The sequence below is a fragment of the Myotis myotis genome, unplaced genomic scaffold, assembly GCF_014108235.1.
Source record: "Myotis myotis isolate mMyoMyo1 unplaced genomic scaffold, mMyoMyo1.p scaffold_m19_p_2, whole genome shotgun sequence".
Classification (NCBI taxonomy): Eukaryota; Metazoa; Chordata; class Mammalia; order Chiroptera; family Vespertilionidae; genus Myotis; species Myotis myotis.
Genome location: NW_023416324.1, coordinates 35,651,294 through 35,676,932, shown reverse-complemented (window position 1 = coordinate 35,676,932; position 25,639 = coordinate 35,651,294). Strand labels below are relative to the sequence as shown.

General features: G+C 59.3%; 2 protein-coding genes across 6 annotated transcripts in view; one reads left to right on the top strand and one right to left on the bottom strand.

The window, feature by feature from the left end:
• The window catches only part of SLC1A7 (solute carrier family 1 member 7), a 43,450-nt gene extending 40,652 nt beyond the window's left edge, over positions 1-2,798 (top strand). Inside the window, exons 9-11 of one of the 2 annotated variants that reach the window (XM_036350423.1) lie at positions 397-531; positions 987-1,089; positions 1,703-2,798. In XM_036350423.1, the coding sequence (XP_036206316.1) occupies positions 397-531; positions 987-1,089; positions 1,703-1,921 (457 nt within the window). In that variant the 3' untranslated portion in view covers positions 1,922-2,798. The remainder of the gene's footprint in view (positions 1-396; positions 532-986; positions 1,090-1,702) is intronic. The other variant, XM_036350424.1, reaches the window with a different exon arrangement.
• A 612-nt stretch (positions 2,799-3,410) lies between these two features.
• PODN (podocan) lies at positions 3,411-25,377 on the bottom strand. Of its 4 annotated transcripts, none has more exons than XM_036350419.1 (11): positions 25,292-25,377; positions 18,834-19,150; positions 17,516-17,609; positions 16,241-16,305; positions 14,597-14,706; positions 13,359-13,515; positions 12,987-13,102; positions 11,799-12,456; positions 8,825-8,973; positions 7,645-7,844; positions 3,411-5,231 (listed from the first exon to the last, which is right to left on the bottom strand). In XM_036350419.1, exons 2-10 carry the CDS (start codon positions 19,143-19,145, stop codon positions 7,652-7,654), a joined length of 1,854 nt encoding a protein of 617 aa, XP_036206312.1. In that variant the 5' UTR covers positions 19,146-19,150; positions 25,292-25,377; the 3' UTR covers positions 3,411-5,231; positions 7,645-7,651. The 4 variants fall into 4 exon arrangements, with proteins under 4 accessions (XP_036206312.1, XP_036206313.1, XP_036206314.1 ...); XM_036350420.1 differs by lacking the exon at positions 25,292-25,377 and adding an exon at positions 25,036-25,177; XM_036350421.1 differs by lacking the exon at positions 25,292-25,377 and adding an exon at positions 24,539-24,677.
• Between the last annotated feature and the right edge of the window lie 262 nt (positions 25,378-25,639).

The window sequence follows — 25,639 nt, the reverse complement described above, 5'->3', positions numbered from 1 at the left end:
GCTGAGGTGAGGGGCAGAGGCTGAGGGAAGGCCTCGCATGCCAGCCTGAGGGTACAAGGCTGACCCTGGGCACCAGGCCCCTGAGGGAGGCTGGGCAGATCAGAATCTCTGGGCAGCTTCCTGGAAACCTTCCTGGCAACGGCTCCAGGCACAGGGTTTCCCACAGATTCGTCAGGGGGTCCTGCTGAGGCCACGTGTGGGGCCCATGGGGCTATAGGACCTCAAGCAGGAACGTGTCCCCCCAAGAACTCCTTGATGTGGCCTTCCTAACAACCCTGCCCTGTTTGGCTGGCCACAGAGGTGCTGGCATTCTGGCCTCCCCTTTGGAGCGAGGGTCCCAACAAGGCAGCCTGCCCCCCCTGCTTCTCTCTCCTCCTCCTCTCCCACCCTCTGCAGCATCACAGCCACCGCAGCCAGCATCGGGGCAGCTGGCATCCCCCAGGCCGGGCTCGTCACCATGGTCATCGTGCTCACCTCTGTGGGCCTGCCCACGGACGACATCACCCTCATCATTGCTGTCGACTGGGCTCTGTGAGTGGGGTGCACCCCTCCCGCCCTCACCCGGCAGGCAGCGGGCTTTGGGGTAGGCAGGGGAAAATACCCTACTTTGGCACAGCTTCCTGGAAACCTACAGAGGCAATGGCTCTGGCCTGGCTGCATAATTTGTAGAGCCCAGTTTTCAAAAACGAAAATGTGGGGTCCCTTGTTTACAAATTATAAGGGATTTCAAGAGGGTGAGAGCAAACCGTGAAACCAAGCCTGGGCCCTGCTTAGCACAGGCCCTGTGCGGCGTCCGGTCACCCACCATCAAGCCCGCCCTGCATCAACCCGCCTCAACATCCCTGAGGGAGGGGTGGGCTTGAGAGGACTAGGAGAGCGCCTCGCTGTGGGCTCTGCCCTGGCAGCTGGTGCCCTCAGGGGCTGCTGGTCTGGGCGCTGCCCTCTCCCGGCTCTCCTTACGAGTGCCCACCGCTCGCCACCACCAGGGACCGCTTCCGCACCATGATTAACGTGCTGGGGGATGCGCTGGCCGCGGGGATCATGGCCCACATCTGCCGGAAGGACTTCGCTCAGGACAGGGACACCGAGGTGAGAGCAGTGCCTCCCCCCAGCCTGGCCACCCAAAGGCCCTGGCGGGTGGAGCCCAGGTGGGATGGGCACCAATCTTCCACTCACCAGCCGGGGAGCCACCAGCCAATCCCTCCCGCCTCCCTGCCTCAGTTTCTCATCTGGTACCGGGGTGACTAACTCCTCTCACAGCTAGTTGTTGAGCACCCACCATGGCTGGCCCTGCTCTAGACACAGGAACAAAGGAAGCCAGAGCCCTGCCCGCGGGGAGCTGTACCCTAGGGCGGGTGGCACTGCCCACAGCAACGCGAATGTTTGCACATCCGCACGGGCTTCATGGTCTTCGGGCTCCTTCAGTGGCCATGAGCAGCAGGCTCCCACTCCGCCAGGAGGATGCTGGGGCCCAGGCAGGGGCCCGGTTCCCTCGTGGACCCTGTAGGTCAGGTCCCCTCCTCTACCACGACAGCCGCAGGCGGTGGCAGGGCAGCCGAGGGAGGCCCCGTGACCTGCCGAGGTCCCACAGTACATCCGTAGGAAAACCGACCATGTGGTTCCCAGCCCTCGCTTGTTCAGTCCTCCCTGGTGCCTACCCTCCGCCCCTCCACCTGCTACCAAGGCCTGTCTCCCTCCTCAGAAAGCGCCGCCCTGCGAGACCAAGCCGGTGAGCCTGCAGGAGATCATGGCGACCCAGCAGAACGGCTGTGTGAAGAGCGTGGCGGAGGCTTCCGAGCTGACCCTGGGCCCCACCTGTCCCCACCATGTCCCCATCCAGGTGGAGCAGGAGGAGGAGCCGGCTGCCGCCGGCCTGGACCACTGCACCATAGAAATCAGCGAGCTCGAGACCAATGTCTGAGCCTGCAGAGCCGCAGGGGCCAGGGGAGGCCTCCAGGGTTGGAGCAAAGGGAAGGATTTCAACTTACTGCCTTCCTGAGCACACAGGGGCCAGCCTCACCCATTCTTCCCACCCGGAGAGCTCGGAATTCGCTCCATTTACCAAAAGTGGAGTCTCAGAGGGAAACCCCAGCTGGGGAGTGGTGGGCCGGCGTAGCCAGCCCTGGCTGTGACTTCCCATCACGTTGGCCCGTGAGGACAGCAGGCAGGGGTGAGGGTCCATCTTTTCTGGATGACAGGGTTAAGGCTGAACACATTTATCCCAGGCCTCAGAGCAAGTCAGGGCTAGGACTCCAACACAAGACTTTCAAGCCCTGGCCAGGCCCTCCTGGAGGCAGGGGCACCTGCAGGGCCAGATGCCAAGAGAGGCTCTAGGGGCCCTGCCCCGTCTCAGAGCCCCGCAGCCACCACTGCTTTCAATTTCTGAAGACGTAACAACAGTGCCCCGGGTCTACCCCTGTGTCCCAGCCCAGCCAGCCCTCCCGCCGCCCCATAACATGTGGCCTCGAACAGCCCTCCCCAAAGGGGGCCCCCACCCAGGACCAAGGCCTGCTGCCTTCCATGTGCCACGGCCCGTCTCCTCACGTCCCAGCAGGATCTCTCGCTAAGCTCATCTGAGGTGGAGACGGGGCCCTTGGAGACGTCCGGACCAATCTCCCACTGACAGGGGCCAGCCGGGACCCAGGAACGGGCTCACCTGGGATGCTCTGCCCAAGCTGCCCAAGTGGCTCTGGGGTCAGGACTCCCCAGCAGCCTGTGAGATGAAGTGGAGTTAGATTTTATACTCTTCTGTGCTTGCAAACTCAGAGATGACTCCATAAAGCTATTTTGTTTTCCAAGTTCTGAGGGCTTAGCAACCATACTCTGGCCAGCATGTCTTCACTGAGCCAACACAGGCTGTCACCGTGCAGACTGGCCGTCTGGGCAGCCAGAGCGCGGACAGGCCTGTCCAGGTGGCCAGACAATAAACAGGCTTGTCCTTGCAGCTAGAATGCAGACAGGCCTGTCCGGGCTGTCGGTCTGTGGACGGGCCTGCCCGCGAGGCCAGGGCGCAGATGGGCCCGCCCGGGCGGCCGCAGTGAGGACAGCCTGTCGGAGCTGTCACACGCAGGAGGCAGAGTGCAGACCGGCCTTCGGGGGCCTGTCTCCACAGCCAGCGTGGGCAGATCGCTCTGTCCCTAGCCTGGGCTTTGCTCTGCAGGCAAGGCCCTGCAACCAGTCCCCACAAAAGGAACAATTTCTTCAGCCAGTTGGGCTCCCTTTGGCAAGTGCTTTGCTTTAAGGAAGGGACATGCCCAAGGACAGTTCCAGACTGTGTCCTTTATTCTCCTCAGCCCCAGAGGACCTCCAGGAGGCTTGGGGGGGAGGGGCGGGCGCAGCGGCAGAGATGAACCCTGGCCACACAGCCTGTTCCAGATGTACTTTGGGGAGAAGATACAGCTCCGGGGGGTGGGGGAGGAGTGGGGGGAGGGGCTTGCACTGTGGAGCCATAAAGACATTGAAGCCAGGGGAGGAACAGGCCTCCCAAGGTCACTCAGAGAATCAAGAAGGCACCTGCCTCCCAGTCCCCAGTTCCTGAACTACTTCCCACCCTCCTCCCAGGGCCATTGTCTGAGGATCCCCTGCCTACTATGGGAACATCCTGCCTTCATTAGGGATAAGCAGCTAGGACAGGTCAGATGTCCCGCTCTGGTCACGCCCACCGTCAGGCCTAAGGCCCTCTGAGCAGTGGAGTCTGCCCCAGCAGTGTGCTTACACACCCTAGCAGCGGGGTCACTGACTCCTGGGCATCCATCCAGGGCAGCTCTGCCTGTCAGACTCTTCTCTGCTCTGAGCAGGTGCTGTCCCCACCACACCCCATCCTGCTCTGGCCCTGTTGGGGTGGTAGGCACCTGGGCACGTCTGCACCTCTTCCCAAGGCTCTGCTCCAGCTCCCAGGCCTGTCTCGGGTCCCCTTCCCACCTCAGCTGTCCTCTATGGGACAGACCCCGTCGGGAATGTCCACTCAGCGCACAGGCGACCCTCCAGGTGAGCCCTGAGCAGCCCACAGCCACCGTCGGTCCTTTGCTCGGATGCTCAGCCTCTGGGAGTGCACAGTGAGCTCACAGACCCACTGGACCTGCTGACCCCCACCCTGCTGATGGGGCGCACATGCCTTCAGGCTGGCTTTCCTGTGACTACACCCTTTGTCCCCAGACCTCTGCCTACGGGACTACTCTGTTGGCCCCAAGGGCTGAGCTTTGCACTGACTCCTGCTGGTCTGGACGGGTGCTGAGATGCTTGTGTCCTGCCCACCCTGGCCGGGTGCCAGCTCAGCACCTGGCAGGAAGCACAAACAGACACAGCCACGGGCTGCCAGACAGGGCTAATGCTTTTATATTAGTTTTTCTGTAGAAAAAAAAATCAGCTTTGAGGTTTTCACTTTTTTCTTAAAAAAAAAAAAAAGGTACCCAGCACTCCCTGCGGGCCCGAAGAGTAAAAGTGGTGTCTCCTGGGTGGGGCCGGCCCTTCCTCACTCAGCCCAGCGCCAGGACCTCCACTCACTCCTGCCCATGGACCGTGGCAGGCCCAGGAGAACTGTCCTCTGGCCTTGCCCATCCAAGACGTACCTGTGGCTGGCCAGGGAATGGCAGGGAGTGACTCCCCCAGCAGCTGGGGGCAGGGCGGGTGGGGCCGGGGCAGCAGTCCTGAAGGTTCCCGTCCCCAGAGGGAGGGAGAAGGAACAAAAGCCAGCTTTTGTGAGTTCCAGAGGGTAGTAGGCACCTGGCCGCAGAGAGCTCGGACATAACTCTGTGTCTTCTCCAGAGGATGGACAGACTGACGGACAGGCAGGTGACAAGATGTTCTGGCCACTTCTGGCTAGGGCAAGAGCTGTTGTGGCATAGGCCAAGGAGGGCTGTTTGCATGTGACTGTGTGTGCGTGCGTGCGTGCGTGTGTGCGTGTGTGCGTGTGCATGCGTGTGTGTGGAGTAGGAAGTGTGAGCCCGTGCACGCCAGGGTGGGGTCAGGCCCTTCCCTGAATCTGTGTGATTCAGAAGTGGGGAGGGTAGAGTTTGGAGGGCAATGTGCAGCGGGCTGTGTGTAGGTGGGTCGTGGTATCTGCAAGTGTCTGGCTGTGGCACAAACTGCAGGAAGGTGTCGGGACGGGAGACAGTGTGTTCAGTTTGTGTTGGGGGGCATGGGGGTGCAATGCTGGATGTGTCGAGGGTGGCAGAGTGGAGGCTCACAGGGCACAGGCACGTGCTGCAGAAAGGGGGCCGATGTCCATCGTCCTGCAGAACATGTGGGAGAGTCAGGGAAGCCAGAGCAGACCCGCCAGCCACACCTGCCTGAGGGAGCCCCTTAATCAGAGCTGGGGAACCCCTTTGACAGTGTCCTGGGGGGACCAGGTGACTGTGGGCAGGTGGGGAAGCTGCCCCTGGGAGTTCAGAGCCACTGGGAGGTGCTCATGCTGATGTGGCCGGGCCTACTATGAACTAGGGGGCCTTTGGGTCCCACTGGACTCCTGGGGCCTCACCCAGGGCTCTGCTCCACTGACCTGCCCATGGCCAAGAAGGGGCAGTTCTCACCCATCCCCGGACTCCCCAGGCCCCTCGTGAGGTCCATGGCAACAGTCACCCCTGTTGCCGACACCTCGCTCTGCCTGAGGATAATGCCTGGAGAGAAGGGGCTCCACCTTCATAGCCCTGGGCCCCTGGAGTAGAAGATGACTCCTGAGCACTGCCCTAGGCCTGCCCTCCACGCTCACACCACCGCACACTCCTCTCTCCACCTGTCATCCGCCCCTGGGGTCCTCACACCCCTCAGGTTCCTTTCTGCCCCAGGCCCTACTTCAATTCAACTTCCTAAGAGTGTCTCCGTGGCTTCCCAGAACCACACCCTGGCCCTGACACCCAGCTTGGCTCACCCCGATATCGCTCTAACCAAACCTCTCCATTGGCTACTCGCCAACATCCCCCCTGCCCTGTCCAACATCCCCCTCCAGCAGTTCTGCCTACCAACCCCTCCTGTCTGCACCTCCTTCCCTCCCAGCCTAACCCCAGGATCCACCACTGCGGACAGTGTCTTGCCAATGCGCTCAATTTCCTTGTTCCTTGCCCTCCTGTCCCACGTACCTGGTCCAAAACCCAGCCATGGATGGATCCAATTATCCATCTTCACTCACACCCACCCCGTCTCCTGAGCACCCGCTGCAGCAGAGAAAACACACGGCTGAAGGCACCTGATTGACGTGACTTTATGTCCAGCCACCAAGCCACTAACCTGTGACTGCAGCTGCTCAGTCCTCTGTCCATCCTGCCATTGACCCTCCTACAAAGCCAGTCCCTCCTACTGTTTCCACAGGGGTCACCACGACACCCTGCTCTCCTCTCATATCTTTAATGCCTCCCTCCACAGCAGCCCTTCCCCATCACCATTCAAACCAGCCCCATTCCTTAAAAAAGGCCCCACATGAACTGAGCCCTGCCTGGACTTCTCACTCCTTCCCACTCCCATCCTCTCTCATCTCTTCACAGCAAACCTCTTCATAGAGTTGTCTACGCTCCCTGGATCCACTCCTTTCCACCACTTTCTCCACCCCTGTCCCGAGGCTGCTCCCCACAAGGTCATGGATACACGCAGTGGGCCCTTGGCAGTGCTCAGCTCCAGCAGCCTCTCAGCAGCACTGACACAGCTGATTCTCCCCACTGTGCATGCATGCATAACATGTATGTATACATAACGTGTGTGTATACATGTGTGTGCACATAAGGGAGGGGTCGCGTGTGTGGGGATGCATGTGTGCACATGTTCCACATCTGTAAATGTGTGTGTGTGCATGTGTGCAGTGTGTGTTCCATGAATATGTGCTTTGTGGGTGTGCATGCATGTTTACACTTGTATGCATGGGTATGTGTATTGTGCACTGCATATATGTGCGGGTGCTTATGTTACATGCATGTGTAAACACCCTCTGATCTGGGCTGTCTGTGGCTTTCCTACTTCCTTCCCCAGCTGCTCTATTTCAGCCCCTTCTGCAGGCTCCCCTCCCCCGGGCCCTGCCTTCTTTCTCCCTCCCAAGCTCTCTGACCTCCTGCAGCCACAGTGACTGTTCCAGGCTGATGATGTCTGGATGCCACCTCCAGCTCAGACCTCACTTCTGAACCCCAGTCCCATATATCCAACCCATCCTTGGGCACCTCTCCCAGCGACTTTCAGGCCCCTCAACTCAACATTCCCCTTCTCATCCACCCTCACTGCCAAGCTCGAACCTGGGCCTTGTCTCTCCCTCACCCCATGTGAAGTCGGCCTCCCCAATCCCTTTCAGGCCCATCTGCTTGTCTGTGTCCTCACCTCCTGCCCCATACTCTCTGGCTGATATTACAGCAGTGGCCTCTGCCTGGGCCCTCACACCACTCCCTGCTTCCACCACATCAGGCCCTGTGTGGGACCCATCAGGGCACTCATCTCCCTGCAGAGAATCCCCCGCACAGGCTGCCTCCATGGGCTTGCTATTATACCTGGCCTCCCACCCACAGCCTGGCGCACACCAAATGCTCTTACAGGTTTACACAATGATCGGTGACCCGGGGACAAGGGTGAAAAATGGACAGGAAGACCCTAGGTGGGTCAGGGAGAAGACACTGGCGAGGAGAGGTGAGTGTACCCCACACAGACCACCCACCTATGTCAGATCCCATTCACCTGGTCACTATCGCCTTTCCTCTTCCTCCTCATCCTCATCCTCCTCGTCCTCCTCCTCTTCTTCCTCCTCCTCTTTCAATCGATCCCGGTCCTTGGAAACGTCACCAAACTCAAAGTTGCCTTCTATGTCCAAGACCTGCAGGTGCTTCAGCCTCCGGAAGGCACTTTCCACCACAGAGCCCACGGCCAGCTTGTTAAACCTGCACGGCCACCCACGTGGGGTCAGAGCCAGGAGCCCAACCCTCAGAGTCCCCACACTTACCCCCACCCCCAAGGGAAAGGGGAGGGAACAGGCCCTCCAGGAAGACGGCACAGCAGACACAAAAGGCAGGGGGCTGGGAGGCACCGTATCAAGGGGAGTCCAGGCTGTCCAGTGTGGCTATAGCTTGGGGGGGGGGGGGACAGGGACTGACCCCGGGCCACTCACCCACACAGTGAGGGAAGGCTTGTCACTGCGTAAGCTCTCACTACAATTTGGGAACCTCCTCTCACCTGTCCTCTGGAATTAACTCTGAGTCCTGAGGCTACTGGGCCGGGTCACCCTGGTGCCTGGTGTGAGGTGGCACACAGGCAAGGCCAGAGCCACTCTGGCCAGGGGACACATGGGTGTGGGAAGGCAGAGGCTGGGCTCTGATCCCAAGCCCCCTCCACTCTCTGTGCCCCAGTCCCCTGCAGGAGCCAAGCACAGGTCACATTCCACCCCAATGTTGCCCAGCCCGGGAAAGCCCCTGGGAGTGTACATTCTGCCTTTCTCCAATATGTCTTCTCCTTTCTGATTTAATGGGGTGGAAGGTGGGGATGTTGGAAAGAACCTCCCTGGCTCTGCTGTATGGAAGCTCCCCATTTCCTTGGGGAGCTGGGCTCCCTGAATTATTCTAAACTCCCAGAGCCCAGTGAGGACCTGAACATCTGCTGTCCTGGGTCTGAAGCCCAGGCACAGCCCAGCCAATTGTGGACACAGCATATCGATGCTCTCTGCGCCTCAGTTTTTCCAGCTGTAAAATGGGAAGATGCTCTCTGGGATCCCTTCTTGCTACAGTCACATCAATAATGCCCAAGTGCACCACTTGGATTTGAACACTGACCTCTACCTGCGCGCTGTTCCCAAGGGCCTTGACTATCCCGCTAGAGCCAGGGCAGGCCCCAGGGGGCACGTGCGGGGCCACAGGGGACCTCCTACCTGAGAAAGATCCCCTTGAGGTTGGGTGTGGAGTTGAAGGCATTGGCAGGTACGGTGCTAATCTTGTTGTTCTGCAGGTACAGGTACTCGAGGGACTCAGGGAGTCCCCCGGGGATCTCTGTGAGCTGATTCCCAGCGATGTCCAGCAGCTACAGGGGTGGTCAGGGAAGTAAAAGCACTTAATGACTTGCAAAGACCCCCACTAACACTGCCCCCCAACACATCTAAATCTCACCATAACCTTGGGAGGTGGGATCTAAAACTATCCACATTTTCCAGACGGGGAAAAAGAGGCCCAAAGGGTAAGAGATATGCCCAAGGCCACACAGCCTATACAAGGCCAGAACCTGGTGCACCTGACTCCAAACCCTTGTTCTGCCGGCTCCTTCTGCCCTCCCACATGGATTCACAGCCAGGATGTCCTTCCTCACTAACACACATGCCATCCCCATCAGACTGAAGAGCCCAGAGGGCAGGGGCCACGGATCCTGCCCTACTGTTCCAGAGGAGGGCGGAGTTAAGGGCCACAGGGGCAGGGCTTCTCACTTCTGGACCTCCGGGGCCATATGGGCAGGGGTCAGTCTCAGAGTCACCATGTGCCTACATTCTAGGAAGCAGGAAACCAGGAAAATGGGGTGGTTTTCCTAGAGAGCAGGAGACCTGGATGCGCATGGCCCAGCTCACTGCCCCTCAGCTGCCAGCACACCTACATCCAACACACACTCGTGCAGGCCCGGGTGGGACTCCATCATCTCAAGCTCCCTTCCTCACCCCAACAGGCAGGGGCTCAGGTCAGGAAGCTGAGGGCCAAGAATCCAGATTCAACATCCAAGGGGAGCAGGAGCTTCACACACCATAGAGGGACCCATCTCCCCCTCTATACACAGGGCTCCCTGCTCCCCACCGCGTTCCCTGCACACAGCTCCAGCACCTCTTCAATCATTCCACACATCCTCTGTGCCCACGGGTGCTGGGGACATGGAACCCATTGAGACACTGCCTCCACCCTCGCGAAGCCAGGCGGCAGGGGAGACGGACACAGAACCTGACAATGACAGCCAGTGGATGGACACAGAACCTGACAATGACAGCCAGTGGAATGGGGCCAAGACAGGGAGCCTGGAAGAGGAGCCTGACTCAGCCTAGGGCCAGGGCCCCTGACAGCAGCCAGTGCAGGGAGGGGCTCTGAAGTAGCAGGAACAGCTGCTGCTTGTAGAAAGATCCAACAGTGAGAGGAAGAGTCACCCCAACTGACACCCCATCCCTGACTGAACTCATCCAGGCCCAGGGAGGTATTTAACCCGCCATCACTGTTGGCTTCTAGAGGAGGTGACACCTGAGTCCCGGGTATAGTACCGGCTCCAGGAGAGTGGTGACCCTCCATCTGTCTTATTCTCTGCTGGGCCCTCAGTTCTAGAACTGCATCTGCTCATGGTGGCGTCTCAATACAGACTCGTGGAAGGAGTGAATAGGCATCACCAGAGTGGACACGGTGCTGCCAGCAGAGGGGCCGGGATGAGCAAAGCCCAGTACGCCTGGGGAAATAAGAAGCTCAGCTGGGGACAGGGCAGAGCAGGCCTTGAAGGCCGTGGCAAGGATTCTGATCTGGGTTCTAAGGGCAGGAGCGTGAGCTGAGCATATGTTTTTCAAGATACCCTCTGATTGCATAAGGAGTACAGGAGTAGAGAGTTCCTAGGACAGTCGGGTCCGGGTAAGAAATGGAGGTGGGTTGGCTAGGACTATGAGCCGCAGGGATGGAGAGAAGTGGACAGAGTGAGAGGTGATGGAAGGACTGGCAGGGGATAGTAACAAGGGGCATTGTGGGGCAGACGGAGTGAAAAGGGGATGTCAAGGGCAGCTTCCAGGTATCACGTGGGCACCAGGTGTGGTGTCACCCCCTTTAGTGAGTTAGAAAATGCAGGAGGAGCCGGTGTGAGGGAGAGGACAGTGAGGTTTGGACCCCTTGAGAAGAGGGTTCTGGAATGTACCTGAGAGGGACTGATTGGCCCAGGGGGCTGGACTCTGGTGCCTGGCACTCAGCAGGCAGTCGGGGTGAGGGGAGACCCCGGCTAAGGCTGCTCCTACAGGGCCAGCTGCCTCCCAGACTCCCACCCTACTCCACCCTCAGGGCTCTGCCTCACCTCCCTGCCCCCCACTCAGACATCCCTGTCCTGACAGCTGCCCCCACAAGCATGGACTGGGAGCCTAGTGGGTCAGGGCTAAAATGCCAGTCTTTATTCTGGAGAAAAGAACAGGCAACAAGAAAGCAAACAGATGACCTAATGCCTGGGAGGAATGAGGGTGATGAAAAAAAACAAAGCAGAGGAAGGAGGTAGGCGTGAAAGGCCTCCCAAGGAGGTGACATGTGAGCATATCCCTGAGAGGGAAGAGCGAGCCCTGGGACATCCGGGGCACAGATTTCACCATGGCACCGCCCTGAAGCCCCCGGGGGTCCTGGCAGCACCTTGGCCCTGCCTCCCAGGTTTCTCTAATGAGGTTCCCTTTCGGCCCCTCATTAGGTTGGGGGGTTTCATTATAAGAAGCTCAATTCTTAAGGCCAGACATTCTGCCTGACTCCAACCATGACCACAACAGCCATACCCTTTGCTCAGAACACCTCAAGTAGGCTCCCCCAGCCTCTGGAGCCCACCTCACCGCCTTGCTGCCCTCCCCCAAGTGCAGCCTTCTCTAGGCACATGTTCCTGGCCTGTGGGTGGGTGAGCTTGACTCTCCTGAGCCATGGGCCTCTGCCTGTAGCCATGACCTCCCCTTACTCCCACAGCCCTCCTCAAGACCGTACCTGCAGGTAGTGAGCTCTGCCTGCCTCACCGGTTGTATTTGGCCCTTCACTCCTTACCGGGCATGGCAGCTATACTCTCTGCATGGCCCCGCCCCCACCCACCCCCCTTCCTAAGGCCTGGCCTCCCCAGCAGGTACCTCCCTCATGGCCCAGTCCCCCGCTCTCCCCTTTTACCTGCAGATGGGCAAGGTCGGCCCAGGCACTGGGGCCCAAAGCCCGGCTGCGCAGCCGGTTGCCGGTGAGGTAGAGCTCACGCAGCTGGGCCATGCCGGCCAGCGCCCCGCGTGCCAGGGCAGCCAGCTCATTGCGCTTGACCTTCAGCACATGCACGTTGCGGGGCAGCCCCGGCGGCAGCGTGTGCAGCCGGTTGCCAGACATGTCCAGCGAGCGCAGCAGGCGCAGCTTGCGGAAGGCGTCGCGGTGCACCTGCGGGCTGGTGATGCGGTTGTAGCTGAGGTTCAGCTCCTCCAGGAAGTAGGTGGTGGCAAAGTCGTCGCGGCCGATGCCCGTGATCTGGTTGTGCAGGATCATGAGGGTGCGCACGCGGCGGGGCAGGCCGCTGGGCACGCGCTCCAGCGCGTTGTTGTACAGGTGCACGGTGTGCAGCCGCTTGAGGCCCTGGAAGGCCCGCGGGTGGATGCCGTGCGCGCGCAGCTGGTTGCTGTGCAGCAGCAGGTACTCCAGGCTGCGGATGGGGGTCAGCACGTCCGCGTCCACGCTGCGGATGGCGTTCTTCTCCAGGTGCAGCAGCACCAGGCTGCGCGGCAGCCCGGCCGGGACCCGCGACAGGTTGTTGCTGGACAGATCCAGGTACTCCAGGCTGGAGAGCTTCCTGGGGGAGAGGGAATGGAGCAATTGGCAGGAGCCCACACAGCAGGAGCCCACTCTGGTTTCCACCATTTCCCCAGGGGAGGTGGCCGGGAAACTGCCTCTAATTCACCCCCGTTCTTACTGGGGGACCTCAGTCCTCTCCAGGCCCACTGGATTAGCAATGACTTGGGGTAGAAGGCTGTAGCATGGTTTCTGATACATGGAGGCTTATTTGAAGACCAGTTGTTTAAGATCTTTATTGGGGGGGCTACTTTGGACTCTAAAATAAAAAGTAAAATATATTTGCCTTCAACAAGAATGTTTGAGTTTCTTTTTTGTACCAAGAAGCCGGCCTCTGCCAGCGCTTCCCTGCCTCACTGGAACTTTGGCAGCCTTGCCCATGCACATCACTTGTTCTTGGGGACAGAAATGTCAGCAGAGGCACAAGCCTCAAAGTTCCTTCTCCAGGAGGCCGGCCAGGGCAGGTGGGCGGGAGAGGCGTGGGGGGGGGGGGGCGGGGGCTGGCTGGGGGGGCGCTGAGGGGGGGCTTACCAGAAGGTCTCATTGTCCAGGCCCTCATCAGTCAGGTAGTTGTTCTGCAGGTACAGCTCCCGCAGGTTGCTCAGCTCACTGAAGGCACCTGGCGGGATCTTCTCCAGCTTGTTGTTCTAGGAGAGGGGCCGTGGGGAGGGGAGCATGAGACAGCCAAGGGGCAAAAGTGCTCTGAGGGCTCTGAGGGAGCCATGGGGCCTGGGCCCAGGCCCGGAGCACTCTGACAGCCAGGTGCCCAGGCTTCTGCCTGCTTCTCTATAGTGGATGCCATGCCCCCTGGCATGTACTAAAGACCCCACAGCCTTGCCACGTGGGCTCTTCCCCCACTCTGGCCCCTGCTCTGAGGGGCCCCATCTGCCCTCTGCCTCCTACCTTGAGGTGCAGCTTATAGAGGGCCGGCGGCAGGTGCTTGGGCACATGGCGCAGGAAGTTGCTGGACAGAATAAGGATCTCGACGTTGCTGGAACCGTTGAACATGTTGTCTGGTAGCCCGGCATCTGCCAGCTTGTTGTTGTGCAGGTACACAGACCTGGGGGTGAGGTGCAGGTCCTCACCCACGCAGGCCCCCACTCCACCCCTGGCCACAGTGCCCACTCACCTGGTGGGCCTGCAAACCTTGCTCAGGTGGGGCCTGGGGCCTAGAGCACCTTCCTTCCATCTGAGGAACCTCAGACTCAACCTAATGTAGTCTCCCCCCCCACCCCCCCCCACCCCCCCCACCCCTCGGTACAGCTCAGGGGACCAAGGACCACCAGTGGTTGCCCCACAAGTTAGTGGCAGAAATAGGATTTCCTGACTCCAGGTCCATCTTCTCGATTCCCTTCAAGCTTCTCAGTCATTCCCCGCCTGTCACACCCACACAGCTGGCTCTGAGTTCCGTGGGACCTCCTGAAGGTGGGGCGTGTCCCTAACACCTCTTGTCCCTGATGCTCAGCACAGGGCTTAGCTCAGAGGGGGTAATGCCTCATTCATTCAGTAAGTATACAGTGAGTGTCCCCACATGCCAGGAATGTTCTAGACTCTGAAGATATAGCAGTGGACACCACCAACAAGATCCTGCTTTCATGGAGGTTACATACTAGAGGGCCAGAAGACCAGGACCAAAAGAATACACAGAAGGTATAGCTCATTCTTGCTGTGTGTCTCTCTTAGGCCTCAGCCTTTTCATCTGCGGGATGGGGCCACACACAGTGACCCTGGCTCCTCAGGGGAATGGACAGAATCGAGTGAGGTGACAGATTCAGGTACAGAAGTGATACCAGGAGTGTCAGTCCACCAGCACCACCCTGCCCTGCTCACTCCTCCCAAGGCTCTGCCCCCAGGGGCTGAGGAAGGAGGGAGGCACCCTGACCCAGCTCCCACTGCTCCACAGACATCACCCTCCTCCATCTTGCCTCCTCATCCTTTAGGTCTCAGCCTGTGGAGCCCGGGCCCCCGCAGCCCCCGGCGTCTCTCACCACAGCCCTGAGCATGGGCCTCAGGCCCACACTGCCCCACATGGCCCTCCTCCAGGGCCCATCAGGGTCCTCTCTGCCTCAGTCAGGGTAGCAGCCTCTGCTCAGCTCCTCTCTCTCCCCAGCCTGAGCCCAGGGACCCCTCTGACCTCTGACCTCAAGTTTGGCTTCTGGCCAAAGGTGAGCCCGTAGATCTTGGTGAGATAGTTGGCAGCGAAGTCCACACTGATCAGGGTATTTGGCAGGAATCGGGGTGCCAAGGTCAGCTGGAAAGGGAAGAGTTGGGGCAGAAAGACCGATGGAGGGGAGGAGGTCAGCTCTGGGTCCCACTGCCTGCTGCCATTCAGGCCTCTTCCTGTGTCTCCTCCCAGCAACCACAGCTACCTTTCTAAAGTGGAAACCCGTCCCCTTCCTCTGATAACACTAACACAGGCCCTCTGCAGCACCCCACAGCCCCGAGCTTGGTATTCAAAGCTCACCAGCCTGTCCCCTGCCCTGCTTGTCCTGTTCTCTCCCCTCACTGGCCCCCGACACTGGCTGCCCAGCCACAGTGAGCACCCACACTTTCCCAGACACAGCCCACGATGCCCACCCTTCATTCATTCAACAGCAGAACCTGAGTCTACAACATTCCAGGCACGGTTCCAGAAGCTCGCTGGGCACATCTAGGGCAACAAGACAGAGAAGTACCTCTGCCCCCCACCCTGCCCCACCCCAAGCTTACATCCTCATCCTCATGGAGAATACAATAAACAGGGGATAGAAGTATCTGATAATGATCACTGCTATGCAGGGAATTCTAACAGGCTGAAGACAGAACGACTGGGTTGGGTGCTCAGGGAACAGGTGACAGACCCTTAAGGCATGGCACACTGTACGTGCCATCTGAGAGGAGGGCTCCCAAGGCAGCAGAGCAGCATGCAAACCCCGTGTGAAGGGTGGGGTTGCAGGGCCCGGGGGCTGGCGAGGGGCAGGAGGGAGCGAGTAGGGCTATGTTAAGAGAAGCAGGGGGAAGCAGGCTTTCATTCTGGGTAGAAGGCAAAGCCACTGGAGGGTTGAAGCAGGGAGGGGGGATGTAGGGGAGAAGCAGGGCACGATTCTTAAAGGTCACTGTGGCTGCTCTGAGGAGAAGGGGCAGCGAAGGGGGAGGCAGGGTTGGCCAGTTGGGAGATAGTGGGGGGGGGGGCGGGGGGAGCGGGGGGGGGGGACTGCAGTGCTGCTGGACAAGGTGAATGAAGCCCTCGGGCTTTGAACTCAGACTAGCGGTACTGTGGGTGTTTGGAGATGCCCTTTCACAGAGATGGAGAGCCATCTGTGGACAGGAAGCAGTCTTACTTCCATTAGACCTCTGGGGAGACGTCCAGGGGGCAGAAGGATCTTTGAGGCCCAAATGGGAGGAGGGAGAGGGGCTGGAGACTGCACTGGACCAGGCGATTATGGAGAGTTCAGAGAGAAGGGCCAGGACAGAGCTCTGGGCACTCCAGATATATTGAGGCTGAGTGTCGTTGTGCCTTTTCTCATGCTGTCCCTCTACTTCAGGACCCCTGCCTGACCCTTCGTGGCCCTTTAAATGCTATCTCCACAAAGCCCTGTTAGTGTACCAGCCCCGCTATCACCCCACCCCCTTGGCTTCTGTCTTTATTAACTGACCACTCTGATGCCCCTGGTTAAGGTGTGGGGTATGGGCCATGTCTGAGCAGCAACAGGGACCTGAAGAAGTCCTGGTGAAAGCTCCCTGAACTCAGCCTCTGACACCAGGAGGCGTGGGCAGCACACCTCCTCCCTGCTGAGGCCCCTCACCTTGTTATTGGCCAGGTACAGGTAATTGAGGTCGGTCAGATGCTCAAACGCCTCCTCGGGGAGCCCTTCAAAGGACAGGCATCGGTCAGAGCCCTGGATGAAGGAGACGCTACAGGGGAGCACACCAGCACCAGCCCCCAAGCCCACCCCACTTGCCAGGACTGGGAAGGGCGCGCCCTGAGTCCGGTGTGGCTCTGTTCTCGTCCCAGTCCCAACAGGCCTTCCCAGCCCCTTACCCACAGGGGCCCCAGCTCAGAGAAGCAGGTGGGAAGTGTCTACTGAGGGATGAGCCACCGGGTGGGAATGGGTGCCCCCCGGAAGGTCAGGCCATGGGATGGAGAACCCAGACTAACATTTTCCAAATCAGGAAGGAGTGCTCCCTGGAGGCAGCCCCACAGGATCAAAAGCAGGGCACGGTTTCAGCCTGGGAGCCTCCCCACCACCTGCCTGCCCCTGCCCCATGGAGTGCCAGGACTCCCCGTCACTGGGATCCCAGCCAGGCTGGCCCTTCTCCAGTCCCGAGGCTCCCAGACCCTCAGATGCTGGGACTCACCCAATTATCTAACGAGAGGGAACAGTTACGTAAACTGTGCAGCATCCCCCCATGGAAGAGCTGCCGTGTACAGATGGCCACGGAGAGCTTTAGCAACGGGAGGAATGCTGCTGAGCTCACTGCTGAGTGAAACAAAGCACTTACCGTCGTCGCACTGCCTACACTCTAAACTCAGCCAGGAACGAGAAAATGCAAAGAAAAGAGACTAGACTGGATTGTGATGATGGCTGGGCAACTGGATAAATGACTAAGACTCACCAATGTGTACCTTTTAATTGGGTAAATCTTATGGTGTACAAATTACACTTCAATAGAGCAGCTTTTTAAAAATGGAAAGAAGTATAGCAAAATGTCAATAGGGATGAACTCCAAGTGGCAGAACTGACTGGGTTTTTTGTTTTCTATTTTATTTTCTTTATTTCCAAAATTTCTATTATAATAAAAATTATTTTCATCAGCAGCAAAAGAATCACTTCTTAAAACTTGAGGACTGTACAACTCTTTGATTCTAAAGTCCTTCTGTGACCCAAAGAGTCACCACAAAGGTCTTTGAATCCTCTCCTGAGTCCACTCCCAGGTCCCAGACCCTCAGGGGTGGCTTTTAGGCAGCATCCAGGACCCACTGCCGCCCAGCCCAGACCTGCTCTTTCCCACACCCGGGGTCCGCAGGGTGGGGCTCTCCCCTGCCCGGTGCCCCGCCCCGGCTCTGGGTGACCCCTCACCTCGGGATGTCAGGCGGTTGTTCTGAAGGTTCAGAGTCTCCAGGCGATGCAGCCGGGAGAGCTCCTCTGGGTAGATCTTCTCCAGCTGGTTGTTCTGGGGGTCAGGGGTGGGAGTGGTGAGGAGGCAGCATGGGGGGCGGGCCCAACCCATCCTCAGCCCCAGTCTCTCTGTTGGGCACTTCTCTTGGGATTCTCCCCCGTGGTAGACAGGCTCTGGGTGCTGTCTCTGGCTCTGGTTGCAAGAGGCACAGCAGGGACCACAACAAACATGGGGGTCCCACATTCTAGAAGACCACACATGGGTGTCCACAGGAGTTCAGACTTGTCCCACTGGGTGACAGCCCATTCTCCCATAGGCCCACTTTTGGTTCCCTTTCTGGGCTGCGCTCCCCACTCCCCTGGCAGCACTTTAAAACCTGGGTGTGGTACCATCTCCTCCAGAAGCCTTCCCGGGTTGGATTGGGAGTTAGAGTAGGAGCTGCTCTGGGCTCACACTAGTCCTTCTATCTCCTTTTAGCATCCTCTCTACTTGTTTCGTTTACTGCCTCCCCCACACCTGGGAGGGCCTCGGGCAGGGTACATCCGAGTCCTCCCGATGTGCCCAGCACCCACACAGGACCAGAGGTGGAGAGCAGGTTTCCAGGAGACATTGTATGAATGGAGGAGTGCGTGAATGAGCCAAAAATAAGTGTTGTCATCAGCTTGTCCCTTTCCCTCCCACCTCTGCCAGCCCAGGCCCACAGGGCTGTGTGGTGAGCGGGTCACTTTCCCTCACTGGACCTGATCTCCTCTGGAAATGGATGTACAGCCCCTTCCTCCCCCAGGCGTACCGGGCAGCACAGGGTGATGGGGTGCCCCAGCACTCCCAGTCCCCATTGGGAACTGCTTGTCCCACTTCCTAGACTTCAGCTGGAGAGAACACTCTGTCCTCTGAGCCGCCAGAGCCCTCTATCAGGGTCCACTTTGCTCTTGTTTTCCTGGCCTACAAGGCTGTCTGAGGGTCAGCTGCTGGGCCCGTCTGTGTCCATTTTCAGACAAGGCCTGACTCTATGTACGGGCCTCAGCCAAGACTCCTCCCAGAGAAACAAAGCAGGTTATGTCATGTGCTCGGTGACCCAGACCATGATCAGAGTGGGGACACCTCAACGTGGAGCTAGATCCTCGTGTCTGACCTGCTCTAGCACCCCAGGTCTGGGGGTGGGGAGCCAGGAGCACTGGGGGTTCTGGACAAGCAGGGAGCGTGAGTGTGGGGGTTCTGGGATAGGAGCCGTGAGTGTGGGGCAGCCCCTGGTGACCATTGGCGCAGTGCCCATCTCACCTGCAGGGACAGGTGGTTGATATGCTCAGGCAGGTCCCCTGGGAACTCGCGCAGGTCGATACCGCCACAGTCCACGACACCCTCCTGGGAGCAGGCACAATCTCGGGGGCAGTTGATGGTGGCTGGGCCAGGCCCCGGCTCCTCAGGCCTCAGGACCAGCACTGGCTCCTCCTCCACAAATTCGTTCTCTTCAGGGCTCAGGTTGTGGGCGCCGTTTCGGCCAAACACAGGGGCCCTCACCGCGAGCACCAGTCCTAGCTGCAGCTGTGGAGGCAACAGCAGCAGGAGCAGCAGCGCCCTGCTCCGGGCCATGGTGCCTGCAGGAGGGGTTGAGTCAGACCCACCTGGGAACCAGGGTTGACTTCACCTGTTAGGTACAGTAGGCACAGGGCTAGGGCCACAAACGTCCTCATGGGGCCCTTGGGGCACGAGGCAGAGCCCACTCTGGATCCTGTCCTCAGCACGCATCTGATCTGGTGACTGCTGTTCCCACCCTCATCCCTCAAACCCCCCTTCAGGGTTGCCCTCGGGAGGGATGGGGGTGAAGTGAAGGTCTGCAAAACCTCCCACAGCCCTCACCAGGCCTAGCCCAAAAGAATCTGTACCCTCCTCTACAGAAGGCCCAGGAAGCACTGTGCTGTGCAGGGCTTGGCCTGGGCTTTGCTGAGCTCTCCAACAGGCAGTGCTGGGAGGCCTGTCCCCCTGCAGCTGCCACAGACCACGGTGGGCCCGACCAGCAGGTGCCTCTCAGCTCTTCAGCTGGCCATTCTAGGATCCTCAGATCTTGGCCTTGCCAGTCTTCCAACTCTCCACCCACCTGCCCTAAGTATACAAGTCTATTTAGTAGTTCCTCCCTCCAGGCCTTGTTCCTTTTTCCTGGAATGCCCTCCCCTCTCTTGTGCAATCACCAAGCTCTCCAAGAACCAATTCCAGCACTGTGTCCCCTGGGAAGACTCTGAAATGCCCCATTACTGTGTCCTCCCCCGCCCCCCTTGGCATGAATTGGGTTGGGTTATGAATACATAATGGTGTCTTTCTCCCACAGCAGGGCGAGTCTGGGTGGAAACCCAGGCAGCTGGGCGCAGAGTAAGCATCAGTGACTGGAGCTGCTGCTGCCTCTAGAACCTCCCAAGTCCCATTCCTGGTGTTGGACCCTCAGCTGCCCTCACCAGGGCCTGCTGTGCTCACAGGACCACTACCACCTGCAGGAGACCACTCCCAGCATGGTCTCCTGGGGCAGCAGGGAGGGGACCTAGAGGATAGCTTCAGGCCATTGAGGAAGATGCTGGTTCCATTGTCCCAACAGCCCATGGGTGGGGCTGGCCCCAGGAGTCCTCTCACTCAGAAAACCTCTCTGGGGCGGGTGATCAGTTGTGGGGGGTGGTAGCTCCTGTACACTGATGGTGGAGTCCCACCCACCCTAGTTCAAGTCACCATCCTCCACTTAACAGCTCTGACCTTGCTGAACCTCAGCTTCTGCGAGGAGTCCATAAGTAACAGCCGCAAAGCACCTGGCATCTCTCAGGTGATGTGCTGCTCTCAGTCTGCAGCGAATACAAGCGCAGGTCTGCGGCAAGTATCTGGGCCTGGGCCACTGCTCCTCAGTCTGAGCCCTTAGTAGGGTCTGACGAGATGGTGGGCCTGGGAGGTAAACTGGAAGCTTGATGAGGACACGGATGTCTGGTTAAGAAGGCGGGCTCTGGAGCCAGACAGCTGGCTGCAAGCTCAGCCCTGGCTCTTACCAGCTGTGGGGCTTTGGGCGAGTGCTGTCACCCTCTAAACCCCAGCTTACTTACCTGTCCCTGAGCTGGTAACGGGGATGTCCTAAGGGGAAGAGTGTGAGATTCAGTGGGATGAGCACACTGCACTCAGTAAGTGCTCAATAAATGTTAGCTCTTCCCACCATTAACATCTGATCTGTGGGCCTTGTTCACGTTTCAGCCACACCCTTGCCACTCTAGAACCCCCTGCTTTTTACCCTTCCCTATTGTGCTTTGTGGTCCGGTTCCAGGCCCACCTCCTCCCAGAAGATTTGAAAGGTGTGAGGAGAGAGAAGAAGGGTGGCAATCAGGCTTGCTTGACCCTATAGGTCCCCAAGGCCTAAGCAGACTTGGGCCCCAGCCCTGGCCTGGAAGAGAGCCAGGGAGCCCTGCACACACAGAGTCCTAGGCTGCAGCCTGGCCCTATGCCCACCCTACCACGTACTTGCTGCCCCCATCCCCTGACCAAATGGACAATAGATCCTCAGCCAGTCTACAGACCGTCATTCCCTTGGCACAGTATAACCCCCAGCAAGCTCAACAGCCTTCAGTCCCTGGGTCCACCAGCATTAATCTGTCTGACTCTGCTCAGAACAGGACTCTGGGAGGGGGAGGGGGGCACAGGCTCAGGCCCCAAATTCAATCAGGGCAAAAGGCCAGGGGAAAGGAGGCTCTCCACGCACCCTGTGCACTCACGGACCAGCTATCTCCCTCCTTCGGTTTTGTGTCTGTATAGGTCTGTAAACTGTATCTGTAAAACTATGTAATTCATGTTAACATTATGGGCCATATTGAAAATGTTATCATCACCACTTTATAGATGAGGGAGCGGAGGCCCAGTGGGAGTGGCCAATGTAACACAGCTGTTAAATGGCAAAGCTGAGCTCCCAGCCCAGGTTTTAACCACGATGCTATGGTTAATGCAAAATACAGCGGGGCTCTGAGGACCAAGACACACCACTCAGGGTCGGCTCTGCCCTTAAGAAGCTCACCCTTGCACTCATCCAATGTGGCTGCCACATGTGGCTACTGAGCTCCTAAAATGTGACTGGTTTACACTGAGAGGTGCTATATGTGTAAAATGTAGTGTACATGGGTTTCAAAGACATAGTACAAAAAAATGTAAAATATCTTATTATTAATATTAATGGTCATAAAATAGCTCATTTATCTTTTTTTCTTACTTTTTTTCCCCCCCCTCACTTGAGGATATTTTTAAATTTATTTTTAAAGAGAGAAGAAGGGGGAGAGAAAGAGAGAGAGAGACATTGATCTGTTGCCTCCCGTACATGCCCTGATTGGGGATCAAATCCAAAACCTAGGTTTGTGCTCTGACTAGGAGTCAAACCTGTGACCTTTTGGTATATGGGATGATGCTCCAACCAACTCAGCCATCCGGCCAGGGCACTCATTTATTTTTTTATTGATGGCATGATAATATTTTGGACCTACTGAGTTATTAAAATTAATTTTACCCGTTTCATTTTACCTTTTTACTGCGGCTTCTAGAACATTGTACATTGCATATGTAGCTTGCATTTGTGGCTCACGCTATGTTTTTTTTAGACATTATGTGTAGATTGTGTGATGAAGGGAAGCTAAAGTCCATGGGAACCCAGAGGAGGCCTAACCCTGCCTGGGGCCAAGAAGACTTCCCAGAAGAAGTGATGCCTCGTGGAGACATGAAGGATGCGAGTATTAGGTAAAAGGCAAAGGGTGATACAAGCAAGGGGTGCACAGGCCCGGGGACAAGAGAGCCCAGGTTATGACCTCTAAAAAGCTCATCGTCTGGGAGAGGGTGGAGACTGGGAGTGATGCAAGTGGACAGTGGCCACGGTCCAGGCGAAGAAGGGACTTGAGAGCCAGATTAGGGAGAGTGGCCCGTATCTTTGGGGAGAGGAGCGGTTGGAGAGGAGTGTGGTGTAGGCAGGCTTATGGATGGGCCGTGTGGAGCTTTCAGAGGCTGTGCAGTGGTGCAGGCAACAGCTGCTAAGCCTGATCTGGGCACACAGGGAGGTGCTGGGCTGCAGGGGCGGAGAGGGAGCTGGGTCTGAGGGAAAAGAACAGACAGTGCTTGAAGAGTGGTGACCCAAGTGCCACTCCTCCTCCTCCCGCTTGACCAGTCACCCTAGGACCTGGGAATCCTGGGCAACTCCAGCTCCACCACCTGGTTTGCTGTGTGGCCTTGGCTGCATCACGGACCCATCAGAGTCTCAGTTTTTGGTGTTGTTCTAAGAATGTTAAGCAACCTAAGTCCCCAGGCCCCTCCGAGGTGCCCCGCCGTGTTGGAGCTGTGCGTGGAAGAAGAGAGAACAGACCCCTTGTCTGAGTGAAGAGTTCCCCTCACACCTCTGGGAACAGCTCACACCTTTGGGAACGCTCTGAGCTCTGTGTGGGCAATGGCAATGGGAACTCCTCCTGAAGATGAATTGAAATGACATGCCCGGCTAGTGCTGGCACTCAGCAGCTGTGGCATCCACACCCGGGGTTATTGCTAGTGTACCTGGGACTCGCTGCCCCACCACCCCAATTCTCAATGCTCTGAAGGGCTAAGTATGGGATTAAGGCAGGAAGAAGACGGAAGGGGAGGGTAGGTCCCCAAATCAGGAGACAGAGCCTCAACCCCCAGCACCACCTCCTCCTCCACTCAAATTCAGTAAAGACTCGCTGGTCCACTGCTCTGCGCTGGGCCTCGAAGAGCTAGCTACAGCTCATCGACTCCCACAGAAATCCCAAGACTAAGAAACTGAGGTGCAAGGGTTGCCCATTGCTGCCGAACTCCAGCAGAGTCCTACTCGAACGCCCCTGATCTGGGAAGCTGCTCCTGCTCGCGTGGCTGGGTTACCTGGGCTCCCACAGCACCCCTGGCCCACAAGGAGTGGGTCTCAGGAAATGTCTGCTGGATAAAGAAATGAACTTGTGAAAGGCAGAGTTGGGAAAGATCTGCAGCATTATCTGGTCTGATTCCCTCTGTTTACAGGCAAGACCGGGACTAGAATTGGTGTCTTCTGACTCCTGCCAAGAGCCTTGAGCTGGTCTTGACAGCTGAGTATGAGTTCCCCAGGTGGAAAGGTGGGGAAAGGCACTCCAGACAGGCGGAGGGGCAGCGCAAAGGCACGTGTGGGGGTGGGGCGGAGGGCGGTATGCTTAAGGAGGGTCCACAGGGTGCAGGTCCAGGTCTCCCAGTGCATCCGCCACTGTGCTAAGGGGTTGGTGACAGGGCGCCATCAAGATTCCAGGCCGGTCATGGTCAGAGCTCTTACGCAAGGCTCTGCCAGGCCTAAAGGTGCCGCCATCCATCACCCTAACCAAATCCAGGTAAAGGGACACAGTGAGCTCCCACAAGCTCCCGCGAAGGCATGGGAATCTGACATCTAGGCTAGAGTGCATGGGGCCCTGGGCCTTCAAAGGGGACTAGTCCGCCCAGCCTCACTTTCCCTGGCCGTGAGGGCCGAGGGCTGACGCGCAGGGTGCGCGGCCCCCGTAGTTGGAGATGCCCACGCAGCGCCGGCGCGCATCCCTCCCTCTGCGTCTCCCACAGCCGGACCGTCGGCGCCGCGCGCACACCCGCCCCGGCTCCTCTCCGGCAGTTCGGGCCGCAGCTGCCTCCCACCCGCAGCCCCCGGGCCACCAGGAGCCGCTGCCACCACCACGTCTGCCCCCGGACGCACCAGGTATCCTAACGCCGCGTCCCGTCCCGCCCCGGGCCAGGCTGGCGGTTCCGGGACCTCCAGCCGGGGCTTTCGCCGCATTAGCGAGAGGCGCCGCTCCCCCGCCCGCCCTCGCGTCCCCTCCTCCATCCCGCTGTCCCCGCGGGGAGCAGCCGCTAGACGACGGGCGGACACCTGGCCCGCGGCGGAGAGCCCCGCTCAGCGAGTGCCCGGCGCCGGGCCGGGAGCCGAGCCCCGAGCGGGTCCGGGGGTGGCGGCGCGGGCTGCGCCTCACCTGTCGGCGCCCCGGGAGGGTCTCTGCCCCGCGCCAGGCCTCGGTTTCTGGGTCTGTGAAGAGGTCGTAGGGGGGCTGGCTGGGATGAGTGACGTGAAGAGACACGAGGTGACTGCGCCCCGGCTCGAGGTCAGGGGTCCGCGCCCCGCCCCGGCTTCACCCGCCCCGCCCCGGCTCCACCTGCCCCTCGCACTCTCGGCCGCCCGCCGCGTCCTTCCATCCCCCGCCCGGCCGCCCTCAGATTCTTTCCAGATGTGCGCGGCGGGAGGGGCCGGGCTGGGACCAGCCTCCGGCCGGAGCGGAGCACAGGCCCCGCCAGAGCCGGCCGCGGAGGGGTCGCACCCCAGGGGGAGCCGCCCGCCCCTCCCGCCGTGCCGCGCTCCGCGGGGCGAGACGCGGCGGTCCCAACCCGGCGGGGAGTCCGCGTCAGCTGCCCGGCTCGGCCCGACCCCCCGACCCCTTCCCCCTGCCCCCGCCCCCCGCCCCCCGCCCCCTACCTGCTGCGTCCCCGCGCCCCGCCGCGCCCCGCCGGCCGAACGCGCTCTCCAGACGCTCCGCCGCGCTCCGCGGGCTCCTTCCATTCAAGTCCCGCCGTGCGCTCGGCGACGCAAGTTTTGTTGTGGGGTTTCTCCTCCCCGCCTCTCCCCCGCTCGCCCCCCCGCCCCGCGTGCATCTGCCGGACTCCGGCCTCCTCCGGACACGGGCGGAGGGTCCCCATAGGCGCGAGGGAGGGGAGGCCTGCCCGTTCCCCACCTTGGACGGGGCCGGGCCCCACTTCCAGGGGAGGCAGAGCCGCCGGGCCGACCCCTCTCCCCGTCTCGGCCTGGCCGGACCGCCGAACCACTCCCTCCACCCGCGTCCGCCCCCCGCCCAGGAGACTGGAAAGGCGGGGTGTGTGGCCCACACTGCTTTCAGTCCCCATCCCTCCGCCGTGGAACTGGACCCCGTTTCGGCCCCGGCACCTGAGTGAGGGACGGGAGAGGGCCCCTCCACCAAGAGCCTCTGCGCTCAGTTTCTTCCTCATGACGGGTTTTGCAGCCGCTCCAGGCGCAGCACCTTTCTGTTCCCTCTCCCACCCCGGGGTCCTGGGCCGTGGCTAAC